This window comes from Erinaceus europaeus, chromosome 16 (genome assembly GCF_950295315.1).
Source record: "Erinaceus europaeus chromosome 16, mEriEur2.1, whole genome shotgun sequence".
NCBI classification, from domain to species: Eukaryota; Metazoa; Chordata; class Mammalia; order Eulipotyphla; family Erinaceidae; genus Erinaceus; species Erinaceus europaeus.
This window is the reverse complement of record NC_080177.1, coordinates 77,862,566-77,881,550: the sequence shown is the minus strand read 5'-3', so window position 1 is coordinate 77,881,550 and position 18,985 is coordinate 77,862,566. Positions and strand designations below refer to the sequence as shown.

At 43.7% G+C, this 18,985-nt stretch overlaps 1 protein-coding gene across 5 annotated transcripts in view; it reads left to right on the top strand.

The window, feature by feature from the left end:
• PSEN1 (presenilin 1) overlaps positions 1 to 14,233 on the top strand; it is a 56,666-nt gene extending 42,433 nt beyond the window's left edge. For 4 of the 5 annotated variants that reach the window (XM_007521745.3, XM_060175516.1, XM_007521744.3 and 1 more), the window contains 5 exons: positions 2,125 to 2,223; positions 6,465 to 6,551; positions 8,615 to 8,788; positions 9,491 to 9,609; positions 10,101 to 14,233. In XM_007521745.3, the coding sequence (XP_007521807.1) occupies positions 2,125 to 2,223; positions 6,465 to 6,551; positions 8,615 to 8,788; positions 9,491 to 9,609; positions 10,101 to 10,256 (635 nt within the window). In that variant the 3' untranslated portion in view covers positions 10,257 to 14,233. The remainder of the gene's footprint in view (positions 1 to 2,124; positions 2,224 to 6,464; positions 6,552 to 8,614; positions 8,789 to 9,490; positions 9,610 to 10,100) is intronic. The other variant, XM_060175515.1, reaches the window with a different exon arrangement.
• Positions 14,234 to 18,985: the final 4,752 nt, after the last annotated feature.

Here is an 18,985-nt window from a genome sequence, read left to right as displayed (position 1 = left end):
ACACATCATAGTGCACAAGGACCCAAGTTCAAGTCCCCAGTCCCACCTGCAGGGGGAAGGCTTTGCGAGTGGTGAAGCAGGGCTGCAGGTCTCTCTTTCTCTCCCCCTCCCCCCCTCTCTCCCCTCCTCCTCTCAATTTCTGGCTGTCTCTATCTAATAAAGATAATTTTAAAAAAAAGAGAGAGAGATTAAAAGAGCTAAAATACTGGTGATCCAGTAGGTGGCACAATGGATAAAGCACTGAACTCTCAAGCGTGAGGTCCCGAGTTCAGCCCCCGGCAGCACATGTACCGGTGTAATGTCTGGTTCTTTCTCTCTCTTCTCCTGTCATTCTTGTTAATAAATAAGAGGGGGTCGGGCGGCGGCATAGTGGGTTAAGCGCATGTGCCGCAAAGCACAAGGACCGGCGTAAGGATCCCGGTTCGAGCCCCCAGCTCCCCACTTGCAGGGGAGTCTCTTCACAGGCGGTGAAGCAGGTCTGCAGGTGTCTATCTTTCTTTCCCCCTCTTTGTCTTCCCCTCCTCTCTCCATTTCTCTCTGTCCTATCCAACAATGAACAACATCAACAATGGCAATAATAATAACCACAACGAGGCTACAACAACAAGGACAAAAAAGGGGGGGGAATGGCCTGTAGGAGTGGTGGATTCATGGTGTTAGGCACTGAGCCCCAGCAATAACCCTGGAGGGAAAAATAAATAAATAAATAAATAAATAAATGAGATATTTTTTTAAAAAGAGCTAAATACTAAAGTTTATCATGCAAACACTTAATGTTTAAATGTATTGCTTTTGCATTTCAAGCATACCTATCTATACTAGTTTTTAAAATGGGAGGGGACATAATTTCTTTTACAGTGCCTTCCATTTTTTAAAAGTTAAGTTCCTCTGTTAAAATTTTATCCCAGGGGGTCGGGCAGTGGGTTAAGCGCACATTGCGTGAAGCGCAAGGACTGGCATAAGGATCCCAGTTCGAGCCCCCGGCTCCCCACCTGCAGGGGAGTCACTTCACCAGCAGTGAAGCAGGTCTGCAGGTGTCTGTCTTTCTCCCTCTCTGTCTTCCCCTTCAGTCCCCATTTCTCTCTGTCCTATCCAACAACGACAATAATAACTACAACAACAACAACAAAACAAAACAAAAAATGGCAACAAAAGGGGGAAAAAAAGAATTAAAAAAATTGTTTTTCTTATCCCAAAGATGCATTTACTTATTTCTGAGAAAAAGAGGGAGAGGGAGAGGGAGAGGGAGGAATAAGCAGGCCATGTAATCACTCTCGCACATGTGATTTCAGGGGCTTGAGCTGGGGGCCTCACATTTGAAAGTCCGGTGCCTTCATCCTTGGCACTAACTTCCAAATCACTTTTTCTTGTTGTTTGTTTGTTTGTTTAGAAAATTAAAGAGGAAGTGGTGGTCTTTTTCTTTGTTTTTACATAAGTTACAAGAGTATAAGATTATAGGGGAATAGTGCCATCCCACGCCTGGTACAAAAGTTCTGTGTGTGTTGTGTCGTGTTGTGCTCACCCACCCCATCTTTTATTTTTTATCAGAGCACTGCTCAGCTCAGGCTAATGGTGGTGCTGGGGGTTGAACCTGGAATTCCAAAACCTTGGGCCTGAAAATCTCTTGCACAAACTGATGTTCTAACTCCCTGGTCCCTTCCATTTCTTTCATAGTGAAGCTTCTGCTGATGTCTCAGAAATATAATTTGTATGGAAATGGCTTGTCTTGGCTCTGCTTGTTGGAAATGATCAGCTGTAAAATAGTTCTGTCTTATCATGTTCTCTTCTTATGTAACTGGAAAGATTTATTCCTAGAACCCAATGATGCAACACTGTGAACCGAACGAGTAGCAACAAAAAACAAGTGAAATTTATATAGATCTTCTGTGTGGTTTTGTATATTTTCAGCTTTTCTCTCTTACCTGTTTACCTGCCATTTATTTCATAGTCATTCAGCTTTTTTTTGGGGGGGGGGTTGTTCGTGTGTGTGTGTGTGTGTGTTTGTGTGTGTGTGTGTTTGTGGGGGTTAATGATAACCATTCCCTTGGGTTGTTCTTGTCTAACACAACTATGTCTAGATTTGGTCAATACATTTTTGGCTCTCTTCTATTTTTTTTCTTCTAGATTTAGTGGCTGTCTTATGTCCAAAAGGACCACTTCGTATGTTGGTTGAAACAGCTCAGGAGAGAAATGAAACTCTCTTTCCAGCTCTCATTTACTCCTGTAAGTATTGGGGAGTGATATTAGTAATCCACTTAAAACTTACAGGGACTAAATTACAGGTGGTTATGTTCATTACCTTGGCACATTTTTCTCATCTTAAAGGCACAGCGATAATAGGATTGGTACAGATCTCTTTTCCTTGAAAACTACTATCTTCGGGGCCAGGAGGTGGCGCACCTGGTTGAGCGCACATGTTACTGTGCTTAAGGACTCCGATTCAAGCCCCTGGTCCCTACCTGCAGGGAGAAAGCTTCATGAGTGGTAAAGCAGGGCTGCAGGTGTGTCTCTGTCCCTCTCCCTTGCTATCTCCCCAGCCCTCTTGGTTTCTGGCTGTCTCTATCCAATAAATAAATAATGATAATAAAAATTTTTTTTAAAAAAAACCTATCTTCTACTCAAGAGCATTTTCAGTATGTGTAGCAATAAGAGATATTTTAGAAATTAGGAAGCCCTGGGGGCTGGGCAGTGGCGCACCAGGTTAAACGCCTATAATACAAAGCAAAAGCACCTGTGCAGTGATCCAGGTTTTAAACCCCCGGCTCCCCACCTACAGGGGGTGTCACTTCACAAGTGGTGGAGCAGGTCTGCAGGTGCCTTGTCTTTCTCACTTAAAAAAAAAAAAAAAAAAACTACTGGGAGTCAGGCTGTAGCGCAGCGGGTTAAATGCAGGTGGCGCAAAGCACAAGGACCGGCATAAGGATCCCGGTTCGAACCCCGGCTCCCCACCTGCAGGGGAGTCGCTTCACAGGCGGTGAAGCAGGTCTGCAAGTGTCTGTCTTTCTCTCCTCCTCTCTGTCTTCCCCTCCTCTCTCCATTTCTCTCTGTCCTATCCAACAACGAACAACAACAATAATAACTACAACAATAGAACAACAAGGGCAACAAAAGGGAATAAATAAATAAAATAAATATTAAAAAAAAAACTACTAAATTTATTGTTGGATAGGGACAGAAAAAAACTGAGAGGAGAGAGGGAGATAGACGCCTGCAGCCCTGTGTCACCTCTCATGAAACTTTCCCCTGCAGGGCTTGAACCCGAATCTTTGCACACGGTAATGTGAGTGTTTAACCAGGTGCGCCACCACCTGGCCCCTCTCTTCTTCCTATCTTCTTTTCCCCTCTTGATTTCTCTCTGTCCTATCCACAAAATTGAAAAAATGGGGAGTCGGGCAGTAGCACAGCGGTTAAGCGCAAGTGGTGCAAAGCGCAAGGACCAGCGTAAGGATCCTGGTTCGAGCCCCCGGCTCCCCACCTGCAGGGGAGTCGCTTCACAGGCGGTGAAGCAGGTCTGCAGGTGTCTGTCTCTCTCCCCCTCTCTGTCTTCCCCTCCTCTCTCCATTTCTTTCTGTCCTATCCAACAACGACATCAACAACAACAATAAAAACAACAAGGGCAACAAAAGGGAAAATAAATAAATATAATTAAATTTTTTTTTTTTAATTTAAAAAATGGCTACAAGAGCAGTGGGCTCATAGTGCAGGCACCCAGCCCCAGAAATAACCCTGGGTGCAAAGAATAAAAAATAAAAAGAGAGTAGGAAGCTAGTATTTCCATTTATTATATTACAAGTGAATTTTGTCTTAACTTATTGAAATAATTGTGTTGTTCCTTCAGCATATTTGCTGGGGGTTTTCTTGTTTGTTTTTGTGTTTCTAGAGTAATTAGTAAATGTTCAGGGAGCATTGACCTACTCTGCTGCCACAGAACACAGTGGAGAATATAAAGATGGCAAAAGGCACTTCTCCTTCCCTCAGAGTCATTTGCTTACAGTTTAGAGGTGAAACGAGAATAGATGAATCAGCAGCATCCAGTACAGAATGCTGTCAGATTCAAAAGAGATACAATCAAATGTAGATAAAATTGAAAAGAAGGAATATCTTACTAGGGAATCAAGAAAGCGTAATGGCTCCCCACCTGCAGGGGGGTCACTTCACAGGCGGTGAAGCAGGTCTGCAGGTGTCTTTCTCCCTCCCTCTCTGTCTTCCCCTCTTCTCTCCATTTCTCTCTGTCCTACCTAACAATGACAACATCAATAACAACAATATTAACTACAACAACAATAAAAAACAAGGGCAACAAAAGGGAAAATAAATAAATATAAAAAATTAAAATAGTGGTCCGGGAGGTGGTCCAATGGTTAAGGAACGAGACTCTCAAGCATAAGGCCCTGAGTTCAATCCCCGGCAGCACATGTACCAGAGTGATGTCTGGCCCTTTGTCTCTCTCCTCCTATCTTTCTCATTAATAAAATAAATAAAATCTTTTAAAAAAAGAAAGAAATTATTTTAAAAAATTTAAAATAGATAAATATTGATTTAAAAACCAAGTTACTTCATCAAAAGAGTGAATCAACTTCTGTTTCTTTCACTAGAAAGGATGAATTTTCTTAAACTTTTGGGTGATGTATTATGTGTATGAAACCTTAATAGGCCAAGTTTTATTTTATAAATAATTTTATTTGGCTTGGTAACTGATAGTTGATAATTATTTGGACATTTCTTCATGTATTTCTTATTTTGTGATTGGTATAGTAACCAACCGAATTTTGTTTACATGTTTTTGTTTACATATTTTAAACTAGTTTCTAACTATACAGGTGATATGTTATCCTTGAAAAATATTTCAATTACAGATAAAGTTAAATTTCTCGGGAGTTGGGCGGTGGCTCAGTAGGTTAAGCGCACGTGGCTCAAAGTGCAGGGACCGGCGTAAGGATCCCGGTTCGAGCCCCCGGCTCCCCACCTGCAGGGGAGTCGCTTCACGGGTGGTGAAGCAGGTCTGCAGGTGTCTATCTTTCTCTCCCCTCTCTCTCTGTCTTCCCCTCCTCTCTCCATTTCTCTCTGTCCTATCCAACAACAAAGCAACGTCAACAATAGCAATAATAACCGCAATGAGGCTGCAACAACTAGGGCAACAAAAAGGGGGGAAAATGGCCTCCAGGAGCGGTGGATTCATGGTGCAGGCACCGAGCCCAGCAATAACCCTGGAGGAAAAAAAAAAAAAAGAAAAAGAAAAAAAAAAAGTTAAATTTCTCTTTAACCACTGTCCCCAGTTGTAATACCTTACCAAGCAGTAGTTACCTCTGTCAGTTTGATTTATAGGGTCTTTCTTTTTCTTTTTTTGCCTACTTTTCTGTTGGATTATTGAAAAAAAGTTTTAAGAGAGAATATCGAGTGCTGTAGAGAAGCGAGTGGAAGGGGCAGAGGGTAGACAGCATAATGGTTGTGCAAAGAGACTCTCATGCCTGAGGCTCCAAAGCCCTAGGTTCAGTCTCCTGCACCACCATAAGCCAGAGCTGAGCAGTGCTCTGGTAAAAGGGGGGGAGGGGAACAAGTGGAAGTTAATGTGAACTAAGTAAACTACATAGGATTTGGTGCCCTACACATTTTTAGTAATGGTTAAGAGATCAACTTCAGTACAATGATAGGACCAGAAGCATGTTCCAGAGGAAAGAGAGACACTGTGTCTCTGGGCTTTTCTGGTTCTGGCAATGGAAATGACAACAGGGTGGGATGCGTGGTGGTGGAAGTGAGCTACTGTGAGTATCAGCTATGACTTCAGATTTCTGTCTGAGGGCATGAGCAGTGCTAACTTGAAAGGAAAGCCAGTTTGAGGAAACACATTTCCAGGAGAGAGGATTTCATCACGCTTCTAAGCTGAAGGGAGGAGCCGGTTCAGACAGGCCTTGAAGAAAACAAGAATGGAAAATTAATGGATCAGAGTTATCAACAAAGAAAGTAGAAACTGCTCTTAATGCTTAAGGAATAGGACGCAGATGAGAAGAGGGAAAGACATGGGGGGAAAGGAAAGAGAAGATGACAGAGGACACAGTGAAATGGAGGTACAGTGGGGAACGCTTGCTATTCTTTCATATGAATTCAGGGTGAGGCCATTTGTGGGAAGCAGAAAAGGTGAAACCACCCAGTAGTTGCCCTTCACTTCTTCACTTCACTAAGCATAATCACTTCCAGTCCCATTCATTTGGTCCTGAAGGACACAATTTTGTCTTTTTAACTGCTGAGTAGTACTCCATTGAGTATGTACCCTATAACTTTACTCCGTCACCTGCCAAAAGGCATTTAGGTTGCTTTCATATGTCTTTCAATGTGTATTTATTTCTGAATGTTTGGCGTTTGTAAACTGGCAGTAGGAAGACTGGAGATTAACAGTATCCTGCTGTCTGGTCATGCATTTCCCCTCTGTTTCTAATCCTTCCCTGGATGTTTGTCTTTCTCACCAGCAACAATGGTGTGGTTGGTGAATATGGCAGAAGGAGACCCAGAAGCCCAGAGGAAGGCATCCAAAACCCCCAGGTATAGTTCACAAGGTCAGTGACTTTTCTTTGAGGATTTCTGGGTTTTCACAGGGTCTTTGTCATATTACTGTCATACATGAGTTCTGAAGCAACAATTTTAAACTCTTTTCTTTGAGAACAAGTCAAAGAAAGAATTTCTTTGAAAATATTCTGAAAACTTTTGGTAGTAGCAAATAAATGCAAGTAAATATTTAAGGAATTTATATGCTTCACCCTAACTATATAGCAAGGCACCATAGGTTAAGAATTCCTGGCATTGGGAGTCCGGCGGTGGCGCGCAACAGGTTAAGTGCATGTGGCGCAAAGCGCAAGGACCAGTGTAAGGATCCTGGTTCAAGCCCCCGGCTCCCCACTTGCAGGGGAGTCGCTTCACAAGGGGTGAAGCAGGTCTGCAGGTGTCTGTCCTTCTCTCCCCCTCTCTGTCTGCCCCTCTTCTCTCCATTTCTCTCTGCCCTATCCAACAATGACAACAACATCAATAACCACAACAATAGAAAGCATAATGGTTATGCAAAGAGACTCTCATGCCTAAGGCTCTAAAGTCCCAGGCTCAGTCCCCCACACCACCATAAACCAGAGCTGAGCAGTGCTCTGGTTAAGAAATATGTAAATATATATATCAGTATGGAAAGGTTCTAGTTGGCTATAATTTTAAAAGAAAATATGCTTGCTTTATAAACATGTAAAAATTAGAAGCTTCTATTTGACGTGATCAGAGATGAGAGGATGAGATAGAGACGCCTGCAGCACTGTTTCACCACTCGTGAAGCTCCTCCCCTGCAGGCAGGAGGAAAGCAGGCTCAAACCCAGGGCCTTGTGCGTGGTGACATGCGCATTTAGCCAGGTGTACCAACACCTGGCCCCCACATTCAAACTTTTTTTATTTTAAATCTGCCTCTACCATGAACATGTACTGCAAAAATACTTGAGCGAAAAAGGTAGTCATTTATGTATTTATGTTTGATGTCTGGAAGATTCTCGAGACTTTCATGTTAATACTCGGGTTAGCAGACATTGTTACAAAAAACACTGCTGTATTAAAAACCTGCTCCCCACCCCCTTCTCCAACCTGTTTCTCCCTTCCGTAATGGTTCAGTAACTTAGTCTAGTAATTTATTCACTAAAGTCTAAAATTACAAAGCTGGGAGTCGGGCTGTAGCGCAGCGGGTTAAGCGCAGGTGGCACAAAGCACAAGGACCTGGGTTTGAGCCTGCATAAGGATCCTGGTTCGAACCCCGGCTCCCCACCTGCAGGGGAGTCGCTTCCCAGGCGGTGAAGCAGGTCTGCAGGTGTCTGTCTTTCTCTCCTCCTCTCCGTCTTCCCCTCCTCTCTCCATTTCTCTCTGTCCTATCCAACAACGACGACAACAACAATAATAACTACAACAATAAAACAACAAGGGCAACAAAAGGGAATAAATAAAACCTATCTCAATGACTTTAAACAACAAATGTATGTCCTTACATGACCAGAAGTCTTAGGAATAAGCATTTGTCAGATTGGCTCATTTTGCCCAGGTTCTTTTCATCTTCCTGCTCTGCCATCTTCAGCTGTAGGCTTATTCCTCAACCTGCATTCCTCTTCCTGGTCACAAGATTACAACTACAGTCCTAGCAGTTATTTCAGACTCAGATAAAACAACATCCAGTGGAAGGGAATGACTGTGCTTTCCTTGAGTCTCTTTAACAAGTGAGAAAATTTTCCTCCCACTTCTCAAAGACAGTGTCTCACCACACACTGGCTGCTATCAACCCCACAGACTTAGAGTTTTCATTGGGCAGAGAGATGTGAAGGGGTTGCTCTGCTTGACTTGGGTCGATTGGGTATTATTGCCAGAGTCATGTGGCAAGAGGTGAAAATCCAAGCAAATCTGGATTCTCCCCTCAACAAATTTGGGAAATAGTTCATGAGTAAGCAGCTAACAACATTGCTACAGCCTCTGACTAATGATCTAAGAACCAGGTAGCCTTGCTAAAACGGCCACCCAGTAGTTGCTGTTCCTGTGTGGTTTTCTTAAAATATAAAGGACTTCTTCTCCTCAGTAACAGATGTGTAATCCCCATTTTCTCTTGAAGGTACAGATAATGACTCACGTGACCCTGTGACAGAGAGTGATGATGGTGGCTTCAGTGAGGAGTGGGAAGCCCAGAGGGATAGTCGCCTGGGGCCTCAGCGCTCCACCTCCGAGTCACGAGCCGCTGTCCAGGAACTTTCCAGCAGCATCCTTGCCAGTGAGGACCCAGAGGAAAGTAGGTGCATTCCTCTACGTTGAAAAGTCATGGAGGGCTGGGAAAACAGCATAATGGTTAGGCCAGTGATTTTCATGCCTGAGGCTATGAGTTCCCAGGTTCAGTTCTCAGCACCATCATAGGCCAGACTCTGGTCTAAAAAAATTGGAAGTTGGGCGGTAGCGCACCGGGTTAAGCACACGTGGCGCGGCGTAAGGATCCTGGTTGGAGCCCTGGGCTACCCACTTGCAGAGGGAATAATTTCAGAAGTGTTGAAGCAGGTCTGCAGGTGTCTTTCTCTCCCCCTCTCTGTCTTCCCCTCCTCTCTCCATTTCTCTCTGTCATATCCAACAACGACATCAATAACAACAATAACTACAACAACAATAAAAAACAAGGGCAACAAAAGGGAAATAAATAATTTTTTTTAATTAGGATAAGTAGCAGGTATAGATCAGGCAGGACAATTATTTATTATTATTTTATATATATGTGGTAACAACATCTACAGTGATGATCCCAATATCAGCCACGTAAAATCTGAGACTTGCTTTTTCTAAAGCCAAACAAGAAAGAGGACCTAACTAAAGCCCAGTTTTGTCTGATATCATTTCCTGACTTCTCACTCAGTTCAGGGTGGAGTGGGGCTGTGACATTTTTGAACTGTGAAATCATAGCAAAGATTCATAACTTGTTAATACTTGTCATCTTTCCCTTCTGTAGGGGGAGTAAAACTTGGGTTAGGAGATTTCATCTTCTACAGTGTTCTGGTCGGTAAAGCTTCTGCGATGGCCAGTGGGGACTGGAACACAACCATTGCCTGTTTTGTAGCCATATTGATTGTGAGTATACACTTAAAAAAGTGTCAGGAATTCTCATCTCAGAACTCCCACCATGCTAGCCATGTCCTCTTTAAGCCCTAGATGGACTGAGTATTTAAGTCGTCTTGTGAGCTCATTAAAATAGACTGAAAAGGGTGACACCAGGAAGCTCATGGGTGCTTGTATGATGCTGTGCTCTCTTTGTCTCTTTTAATATTAATTTACTTTAATGAGAGTTGCAGAGATAGAGACCAGAGCACTGCTCAACTCTATTTGAAATACAGAATGAAAAAGAATGGGGGGGGGGGGTGCAATCTGAGTGCAGTGAAATAACACGTATGTGAAAGACTAGCACCACAAAATAGTAATGATTAAAAATTTAAACATAACCTCAAAATATATAAGGTATAAGGTAAACGAGACTAAAACTAAGCCTTGTGAGTTGCTTAGCAAGAAGTACTGCATCACTGTATGTATGTGTGAGTCTGTGTCTTTCTCCCTCTTCCCCACAGGGTTTGTGCCTTACGCTATTACTCCTCGCCATTTTCAAGAAAGCGTTACCAGCTCTTCCAATCTCTATCACCTTTGGGCTTATTTTCTACTTTGCCACAGATTATCTTGTACAACCCTTTATGGACCAATTAGCATTCCATCAATTTTATATCTAGCACATCTGCAATTAGGATCCCATGGATTTTTCTCCTTTGACAATAAGAAAGATCTGAAGAGGACAAAGCTGGTTTTCCTACGTCCACATCAAACAAAGGCAAGATGGACTTTTGGCAGCTTCCTTCCAAGTCTTCCCGACCACCTGCGCTCTGGGGGTATTGGAAGGAAGTGTCTACACAAAATGATTTTAAACGTTTAATGCCACAATGGTGGCATTGTGCTGGACTTGAGTCCCTCGGTGCAAAAACAGATTTGAGGGACAAGGACAAGGAAAAATGATTAGCCAAGAAGTTGCTGAGTTCCAGCTGGCAGTATGAACCTAGGCAGGTGGATCTTATCAACGCTGCAGACTCTCAGGACTCCCATTACCAAGAAGTTAGATGAAGTGTCTAAAACCAAACAGGACTCTTTGTCTCAAACTACACATTGAAACCCAACTTTCTACGTCTCTATTGAATTCTGTAAAAAGCAGGCACCAGCAGCAAATTGCAACAGGAGAAAGGAGCTCAGGCTTTTGCTTTCAGCAAAAAATGCTGCAGACTTGGTATTTTTAAATAAGACTTTTTTCCCCTCCTCCATCTTGAGTCAAGTCAGATGTGTAGGCTAATTTTGACAAGTTTTGTTCTTGAGCACTGAAACTCATTACCACGTATGGTTGCCATTTCTTCCCAAGGCCAGTCTGGACTTATTTGAAGTTGCTTTATCTTAAAAGTCTTAACCTCAGGTTCCATAATCAGTAATTCTGGAAGTAAAGGGACTGCTAGTTGCTAATAACCCTTAGCCCCTTTAGGTAAAATTCGTGTTTTCCCCCAGATTTCTAATGTTTAGACATACTTGTAGGTTCACCTGCCCAAGATGCTTCACTGTTCTCACCTGGTCCTTCTTCCTCTTTCATAGGCAGTTCTCTTATGAAGCAAGTCAGCCAGCTCCCCTGTGCAGATGACCCATTGGTTCTAGGATTGTGTTCTGTATGGTGCAGAGAATATGGTCTGAATCAGTGCTGTCAGGCTCACTGTCGTGATTTCTGTGATGGCAAGTACAGTGTGTGCCCAAAGACAGCAAGAATTTAAGAAAAGTAAAAAGGCTGGTGAAGCACTTTTGCCCTGGTCTTTCATTTCTTTTCTCTCCTTTTCCTTTCTCTTCTTTTTTGTTATTAAACCGTTATCTGACATTAGGTCAGAATTTGAGCCAGTAATCCAGAGCTATTCATTTACGAAGTCAGTTTTGTCAATACAAAACAAGGTAACAAGCTACTGGAATGCAGAGGGGTGAAGCTCTGTGGGTGAAGCTTATGGGATAAGATGAGTTAATAGCCCTGTGACAGACATCACAGAGACCCAGGTCACTCCTCAAGAACCTCCCTGTTCTTTGTTAGCTTTCAACTCAGTGTCCTTTGGTATGAACTGGGTGCTGATGGTCAAGCCCTAGCAGGGCACATAAGCAGAGCCATCAGCCTCTGAACATAAGACACTAAGGAAGGACGCCCTGCCAAGCCTGATCCACAGAGATCCTTAGCCATGCTGATCCGAACGGGAGCATTTGTGAGAAATTAAATTGTTTCCATCTGTGCCTGAAGAAAGGCCAACCTCTCCTCTCTTTCATGATGCTTCTTCTCCCAACCTGTCACATGATCTTGTTTGGAATTTGTCTTGACATTTAGATTGTTTTCTTTCATGGAATATTTCTTATTAAAAAAAGAAAACTAAGTGTAGAGGTAGTGGACTGGTACTGATCTGAATATAAATAAAATCTGGTTCATATTAGGCAGTTGAAAACTTGAGAAAAAGTACAAGTGGATCTTAGAGGAGTTGGTTCTCTCATGCCTTTAACACCCACCACCCCTCCATTTTCCAAGATTTATTTTTGTGCTCTCAGGCTTGTGGCAGCATGGAGATAGTCTTCTAGTAAGGCGTGCAGTTCGACAGCTGTTAACAGCCAACTGAATACCCACTTGTGACTGGAAGCAGTCTTGGGAGCCAAGAGCTGCAGATGTGTTCTCTCTTTCATGAAAGTTTTATCTCATGAAAGGATGTGTGGTGTGTGAGAGAATGTTTATATCCATCTTGTGTATTACTCTGTGGAGAAAGATGCAAACTTCCGGTCACTGTCTCCAAGTTGAAACCACGTCAGCTCAGAGAGAAAGCGTGCCTTTCAGTCAGGAGTTCCGTACGCAGGGCTCTTCTTTTGGGACAGTCTTCTTCTTTTTTTAAATCAATTTGGTTGCTTCTGAAATATCAAAATGACAGTCTCTTGTTCTGAAAAATAGATTGCGACCGGAGAAAATAGTGACAATTTCCTGAAGCTGTGTCTTCGCATAGAGGGCCACGTGTTGGCCAGGCCAGACAGACAGACTCTAGCATGACCAGCCAAGCAGCCCTGCTTAACAAAGAGAAGGAAAGTAGCAGGCAAAAAAAGAACCAGTAACTGTTTGGTCTGATGGTTCTGCAGAACAGAGAATGTTTGTATACAGACAGTTGTTCTAAGTAGTCTGTGGAAATACCAACCATACTTACAGAGAGGAGGGCTCATTTTACTATGTCTGATTTTCACTAGGTTCGTGTGTGGTCTGAGACCACGACTCTCACTATAAATGACTTGTTTCTTAACCAGAAGAAAATAGTAGAAGCTCTTCAAAACTTGGAAGAAAATGATAAGCAAGCAATTTTGTTATTTCACTACAGAAGTAATAACTATAAAGTGGTGTTTTGTTTTTAATTTTAAGTTCCTGGATTCCCGTATTTTAAATAATTATTTGTCCTAGTTCAAAAAACCCTCCTTTCATAATAGATACCCAAACAATACATTTAGTGGTTTTCCTTTACTTGACTTCAAACAACTTGATATATGTAGTCTTGATCCTCCCGTGTAACGTGGGAAAGAAGTAAAACTACCACGTAAGATCTTCCAGGGTAAGATTTCTCAAGGACAGCAGCAGCAGTGTTTTAACCCTCAAAGAATTCAGAAGCCACTAAGAAAGCATTTGTTTAATGTCTTCCATTTTCCCAGTGCTGGAGTCTAGAGACACGAAGGTGATTACCGTATATCTTCAGAATGCTGCTGCAGTCTTTCATTTTCTGATTGCAGCGATCCTGGCAATAACCCCTCTTTTTGCAGTTCCTGTTGTTATGGGCTTATGAAACTGTGTTACAGAGGTAACAGTGCTTTGAGAAGCCAGCCCTTCAGTAAAACACTTCTCTCAAAATTTCCTCTGAGATAGTCCATAAAGAACAGCCTGACAGACTCTTCTCCTTGCCTCCAACCATATCCTAAATGCCAACTTTGAGCAGAGACTTGAAAACTTGGACATGGTTTTGCCCTGGGGTTAAACAGCACATCACCATCACCTTGAGCTCAGAAGTGATCCTTGTGATCTTCTCACGCCTTTTTAAGTTTCCCCCAAACACAAAAGGTTGAAAGCAATGTTCCCAGTGCTTCCGAACTCTCATTGAAATCACCAAAGCAAGTGTACCAAACAAGGCTGTTAGCAAGAAAATGCCCCACCTCATCTGGACAGTCCTCTCTGGTAGAAAACGCCTCCAGCTTGCGTATTAAAGAGCAATAGGGGCTGAACTAGGAGCCCTTATCAGGATGTCTCTTACCCAGGACCACGCACAGCACCACCGTGCCCTGAGGAAGTCAGTCAGGTCAGCTCTGGATTGCAGAAGGCTGCGGAAGGCGTCTCAGTCTGGTCTGTAGCAGAAAAGATTTCCCAGAAAGCACTTTGCATTGTATAGAGTTGAGTGAAGGGTTGTCCGGTTTGTGGTGTGGAGGTACTGCGTGTGGGCTTCTGTAGGGCCATCTACTCTCACTTGTCCGTCTGGCTTTTGCTTCTACAGACAATGCTTCGTATGTGATTCAGACAGACTGTGAATACATCTTTTTTAAATATCTTTGAAATTCTTGGTAAGATACAATTTTGATAGATGATTGCTAATTTTCCTGTATATGTCAAATGAATAAAGGCCGCATGAATCCAGTTGTGGCATTTTTCCTTTGAAATGGTCATGTGTAACCGAACTGCTTGACAGTGAAGGAAACAGCAGCACGCCGTTTGTGCTCTTTGCTGGTAGGAAAGGGGTGTAGATGCTAGCGGGCCACAGCCCCGAAAGGTGCAGTGTTCAGTCTCTGAAAAGCCTGAACACAGGCCTGAGAATAGCTCACATGAAAAAAGCCCCAGGGTCAAGCCTCTGCATCTTACGGTAGCACCACACTGCGGTAGCTGGGGAACCTCCACAGATGGTGACACAGTGTTGTGTCTGCTCCCCCACCCCCCCACCCCCCCCACCCCCGTCTTCCCCGGCCATCTGAAATAGGAAGAGTGAAAAAACTGGCCTGAGAACCATGGATATGCACAGACAAAAGGCCTCGAGTCCGGGGGGAGGGGGTGATGCTTAGCATTTAGTTTCTGAAAAAATACTATTTCTGGGCAGAGGTAGACAGCATAATGGTTTTGCAAAGAGACTCTCATGCCTGAGGCTCCGAAGTCCCAGGTTCAATCCCCTGCACCACAATAAGCCACAGCTGTGCAGTGCTCTGATGTTTCTATGTCTGTCTGTCTCTGCATCTCTCTCAAAAATAAAATACTTAAAAAAATAAATAATACAGTGCTTCTTTAAAAATATATATATATATATATATATATAATTTCTAGGAAATGCCCACCAAGTGAATCAGAGGTTCAGAATAACAGCTTTAGGAGCACGCATTTGTAATTTAATGCAGGCATTTCAAGTGCTAAAGATTTACTAAAAATGACGTGCTGGGAGCATTAAGAATAGCTTTTATAAAAGGAACATTACTTTTACCAGCTTGTTAGAGCACAGATTGTGCTGTTACTCTCTTCCCAAACTGCAGAACATTTCACCTCTAAACAGTGGATAGCATTCACGGTGTTGGAAGCGATCAGAACATATCTGGGCAGAACGAGCGCAAAGCTGGCCACATCTTCCCTACGAGCGCACATAATCACTGGCGCCTGCCTGCTTACACTGGCACAGGGCACCAGCAGGTAGAGAGAGTGTCCATTCTCTCCTCTGGGCATTGGAGGGGTGAGGTTCCCTGAATCTTGTCAAGAGTGTCAGTAGAGTCTTGTCACAGAGCCACCATGACTTGTCACCATCTGGAAGAGGTTTCTGGATTTTCGGAGCCCCAGTGCCCTTGACTGATGAGAATGAAGAATTGCTCCTTGGCAGAGCTGAGGTGAGAGAATAATGATTTCTTGCATCACTTGCTAGTAACCCATTCTCAGCATTCTGCTGTAGGGAGAGCGAGACCAACCCTGGCCATTGGTAGCATAGGATCTGTTTTAAAAGGAAAGTCACACTTGAGTACAAGCAAGTAGTGTGTTGACATCCTGCATCACTTCAATGGGAATGCAAAATGTCGGGGGCTCTTCCTCAAGAGATGAGATTTTACGTCGGAATTTCTTCCAGATACATCATGTTTTAAACCAAGTTTGGAAAGGAGGAAGACTGAATTGCGGGGAAGGCAAAACTAAAAACAGTCATGAAAGAAGAGGCAGGTGGGGAACATGAAAAAAGTAAGAGGTTCTGGAGTTAAGGTGGTGGGGTGGGGGCCTTATCCATTGGAGAACCCAAGTTGCAAATCAAATCTTTTCCGTATTTAGAAATTTCTTTTTTTTTTTTTTTTTTGGGGGGGTAGATAGCATGAAGGTTCTGCAAAGAGACTCATGCCTGAGGCTCCAAAGTCCCAGGTTCGACCCCTCCACACTACCATAAACCAGAGCTGAGTGGTCCGGGAGGTGGCGCAGTGGTAAAGCTTTGGACTCTCAAGCATGAGGTCCTGAGTTCGATCCCCAGCAGCACATGTGCCAGAGTGATGTCTGGATCTTTCTCTCTCCTCCTATCTTCTCAATAAATAAATAAATAAATAAAATCTTTATAAAAAAAAAAAAATCCAGAGCTGAGTAGTGCTGTGGTAAAAAGTAAATAAGTAAATAATAAATTCTGTTGTCAGGGACTGGATGGTGGTGCACTTAGTTGAGCATACATGTTGCCATGCACAAGGGCCAGGGTCCAAGCCCCTGGTTCCCCCTGTGATAGAAGGGGATAGTTTCACAAGTGGTTAAGTAGATGTCCCTCTGTCTCTCCATATCAGTTTCTCTGTCTATCCAATGAATGAAGTTTTTTAAACCTTTTATCAAGGAGAAATAATAAATTTGGACTTGATGTGCCCAAAAGGATGTCCCCTACCTGCTGGCCTCCTCCCCAGCTGGTCCCCATCCACTTAGAATGTACCTTCGTCATGTGACTTAGACACCGTGGAGGACGGTGACCTGACTTCCCCAAGGGCGTTCAGCAGTCACTGAGCTCAACAAGTCTGGCTGCATGGGCTGGCCTTCCTTGCCAGGTATAAGAGGAAGGGCCTCAGAAATCAGCTTTGTTGGAGTCCTGGTGCCTAGAACAAGCGTGTGACATTCTCTAGCTGCCTTCCTCCCGTCCCCGACCCTCACCCCCAAGGTGAATAATATGAATAATACGGCCTTGCAAGGTCACTGCCTCAAGCATCTTTACCTATAGCATACCTTGAGGTGGGCTGCAAGTACAATACCAGTTGTGATAAATTTTCCTGAGACGCAGACCTACGAGCTCTAATCATATGTATATATGTTGGGTTGTTTGGGGTTTTTTTTGGATTTTTAAAGTTTTTTTTTTTAGATTTTTAAATTATCTTTATTTATTTGGATAGAGACAGCCAGAAATCAAGAGGGAAGGGGGTGATAGAGAGGAAGAGAGACAGAAAGAAACCTGCAGCCCTGCTTCACTACTTGGGAAGCTTTCCCCCTGCAGGTGGGGGCCGGGAGCTCAAACCCAGGTCCTTGCCCACTGTAACATGTGTGCTCAACCAGGTGCGCCACCACCTGGCCTCATATGTTTTATTTGTTATCAGTTAATGTTACAAGACTCTAAGATCACAGTGTATAGTCACATCACACCTACCACCAAAGTTCTGTATCCCCACCTCCCAGCTCTGAAAGATAACCACGGTAGTTCTCGTAAGAAAAACCTCTAATCTTGAAGCTATGTCTACCAGGATGATTTAATTGTATTTACAAGGAAATAGACAAATACACTTTAGGGGGCAAGGTGGTAGCACACCGGGTTAAATGCACATAGTACGAAGCACAAGGATCCTGGTACGAGCCCCAGGGCCCCACCTGCAGAGAGGATGCTTCAAGAGAGGTGAAGCAGGTCTGCAGGTGTCTGTCTTCCCTCCTCTCGCAGTTTCTCTGTCCTATCCAATAAAAAAAATGGACTCCAGAAGCAGTGGACCATAGTGCTAGCACCTAACTCCAGAGAGAACCCTGGAGGCAGGAGAGAAATACACTTAACCCGACCCCCTTGTTTTGCTTTTTAACCTGAGCATTGCTCAGCTCTGGCTCTCGGTGGTGCTGAGGTCCTTTGGTTGCCTCAGATACGGAAGTCCTTTTTGCATAACCATGATGCTATCTCTTCAACCTCCTGTTGGTTTTACCAGAGCACCGCTCAGCTCTGGTTTATGGTGCTGCTGGGAAGTGAACCCAGGACCTCAGAACATTAGGTATGAAAGTCAGTCGTTCTGCATGACTATCACACTGTCTCCTCGACTCTGAGGTTTTTTGTTGTTGTTGTTGTTTTTGCCTGCACCACGAATGCACTGCTCCTGGAGGCTATTTCTTCCCCTTTGTTACCCTGGTTGTTTTTTTACCATTGTTGTGGTTATTATTTTCATTGTTATTGACATCGTTGTTGTTGGATAGGACAGAGAGAAATGGAGAGAGGAGGGGAAGACAGAGAGGGGGAGAGAAAGACAGACACCTGCAGACCTGCTTCACTGCCTGTGACGTGACTCCCTCCAGGTGGGGAGCCAGGGGCTCGAACTGGGATCCTTCCGCCGGTCTTTGCGCTGTGCGCTTAACCCACTGTGCTACCACCTGACCCCCAAGTGAGTTCTTTAGGTTGGCACACTCCTGCTTGATGTGGCTACCCTAGTGATGGACAGGTTGTCTCCCAAATTCCTGCAAAGGAAACTGGGGAGCAACTTGGGGGACTTGGCCCTGCACCTAGACTGTCAAGTGATCTTGTGCAGCAAGAACTCCAACTTACTAGGTAATGGTTTTGTTTTCCCGTGTTCTACTAATCACATTTACCTACACAGGTATTAAGACAGACCCGGGGGGAGAATACGGGTCCAGAAAGGATGACAGAGGACCTAGTGGAGGTTGTATTGTTACATGAAAAACTGGGAGATGTTATGCATGTACAGACTAGTGTATTTGTATTGTACTGTCCAATGTAAAGCATTAATTCCCTAATAAAGAAAAAAAAAAAGGCAGACAGACCCAAGCGTGATGACTTGGTGAGGTAACTGATCGATCTTAGATGAGCCAGGCGGGTTTTCTGAAATGATGAAAGTGATGTCTGTGCCATCCTACCATCACGGACACCTGCTTAAAGCTTATGTTTCTGAGTCTCCTAATCCTGCTTCTCCTTCCCGTTTTAGGCATTCTCTCTGGGATAATCCACTCAGAAGGTCATCGGTCTGTTTAAAAACTTCATGAGACTAGAGGACTCAACTGTCCCAGTGGAAAGAGTAGAACGTTTCTCTCCCAGGTAATGTGCAAAGGGCCCAGGAGTGCTGGTCGTCTGGAAATATCAGAGGGTGGTAAGGGCATTCAGGTTTTGTGAGTGAAGTTCTAATCCTGCTGAGGTGATAATATGTCCCCCTC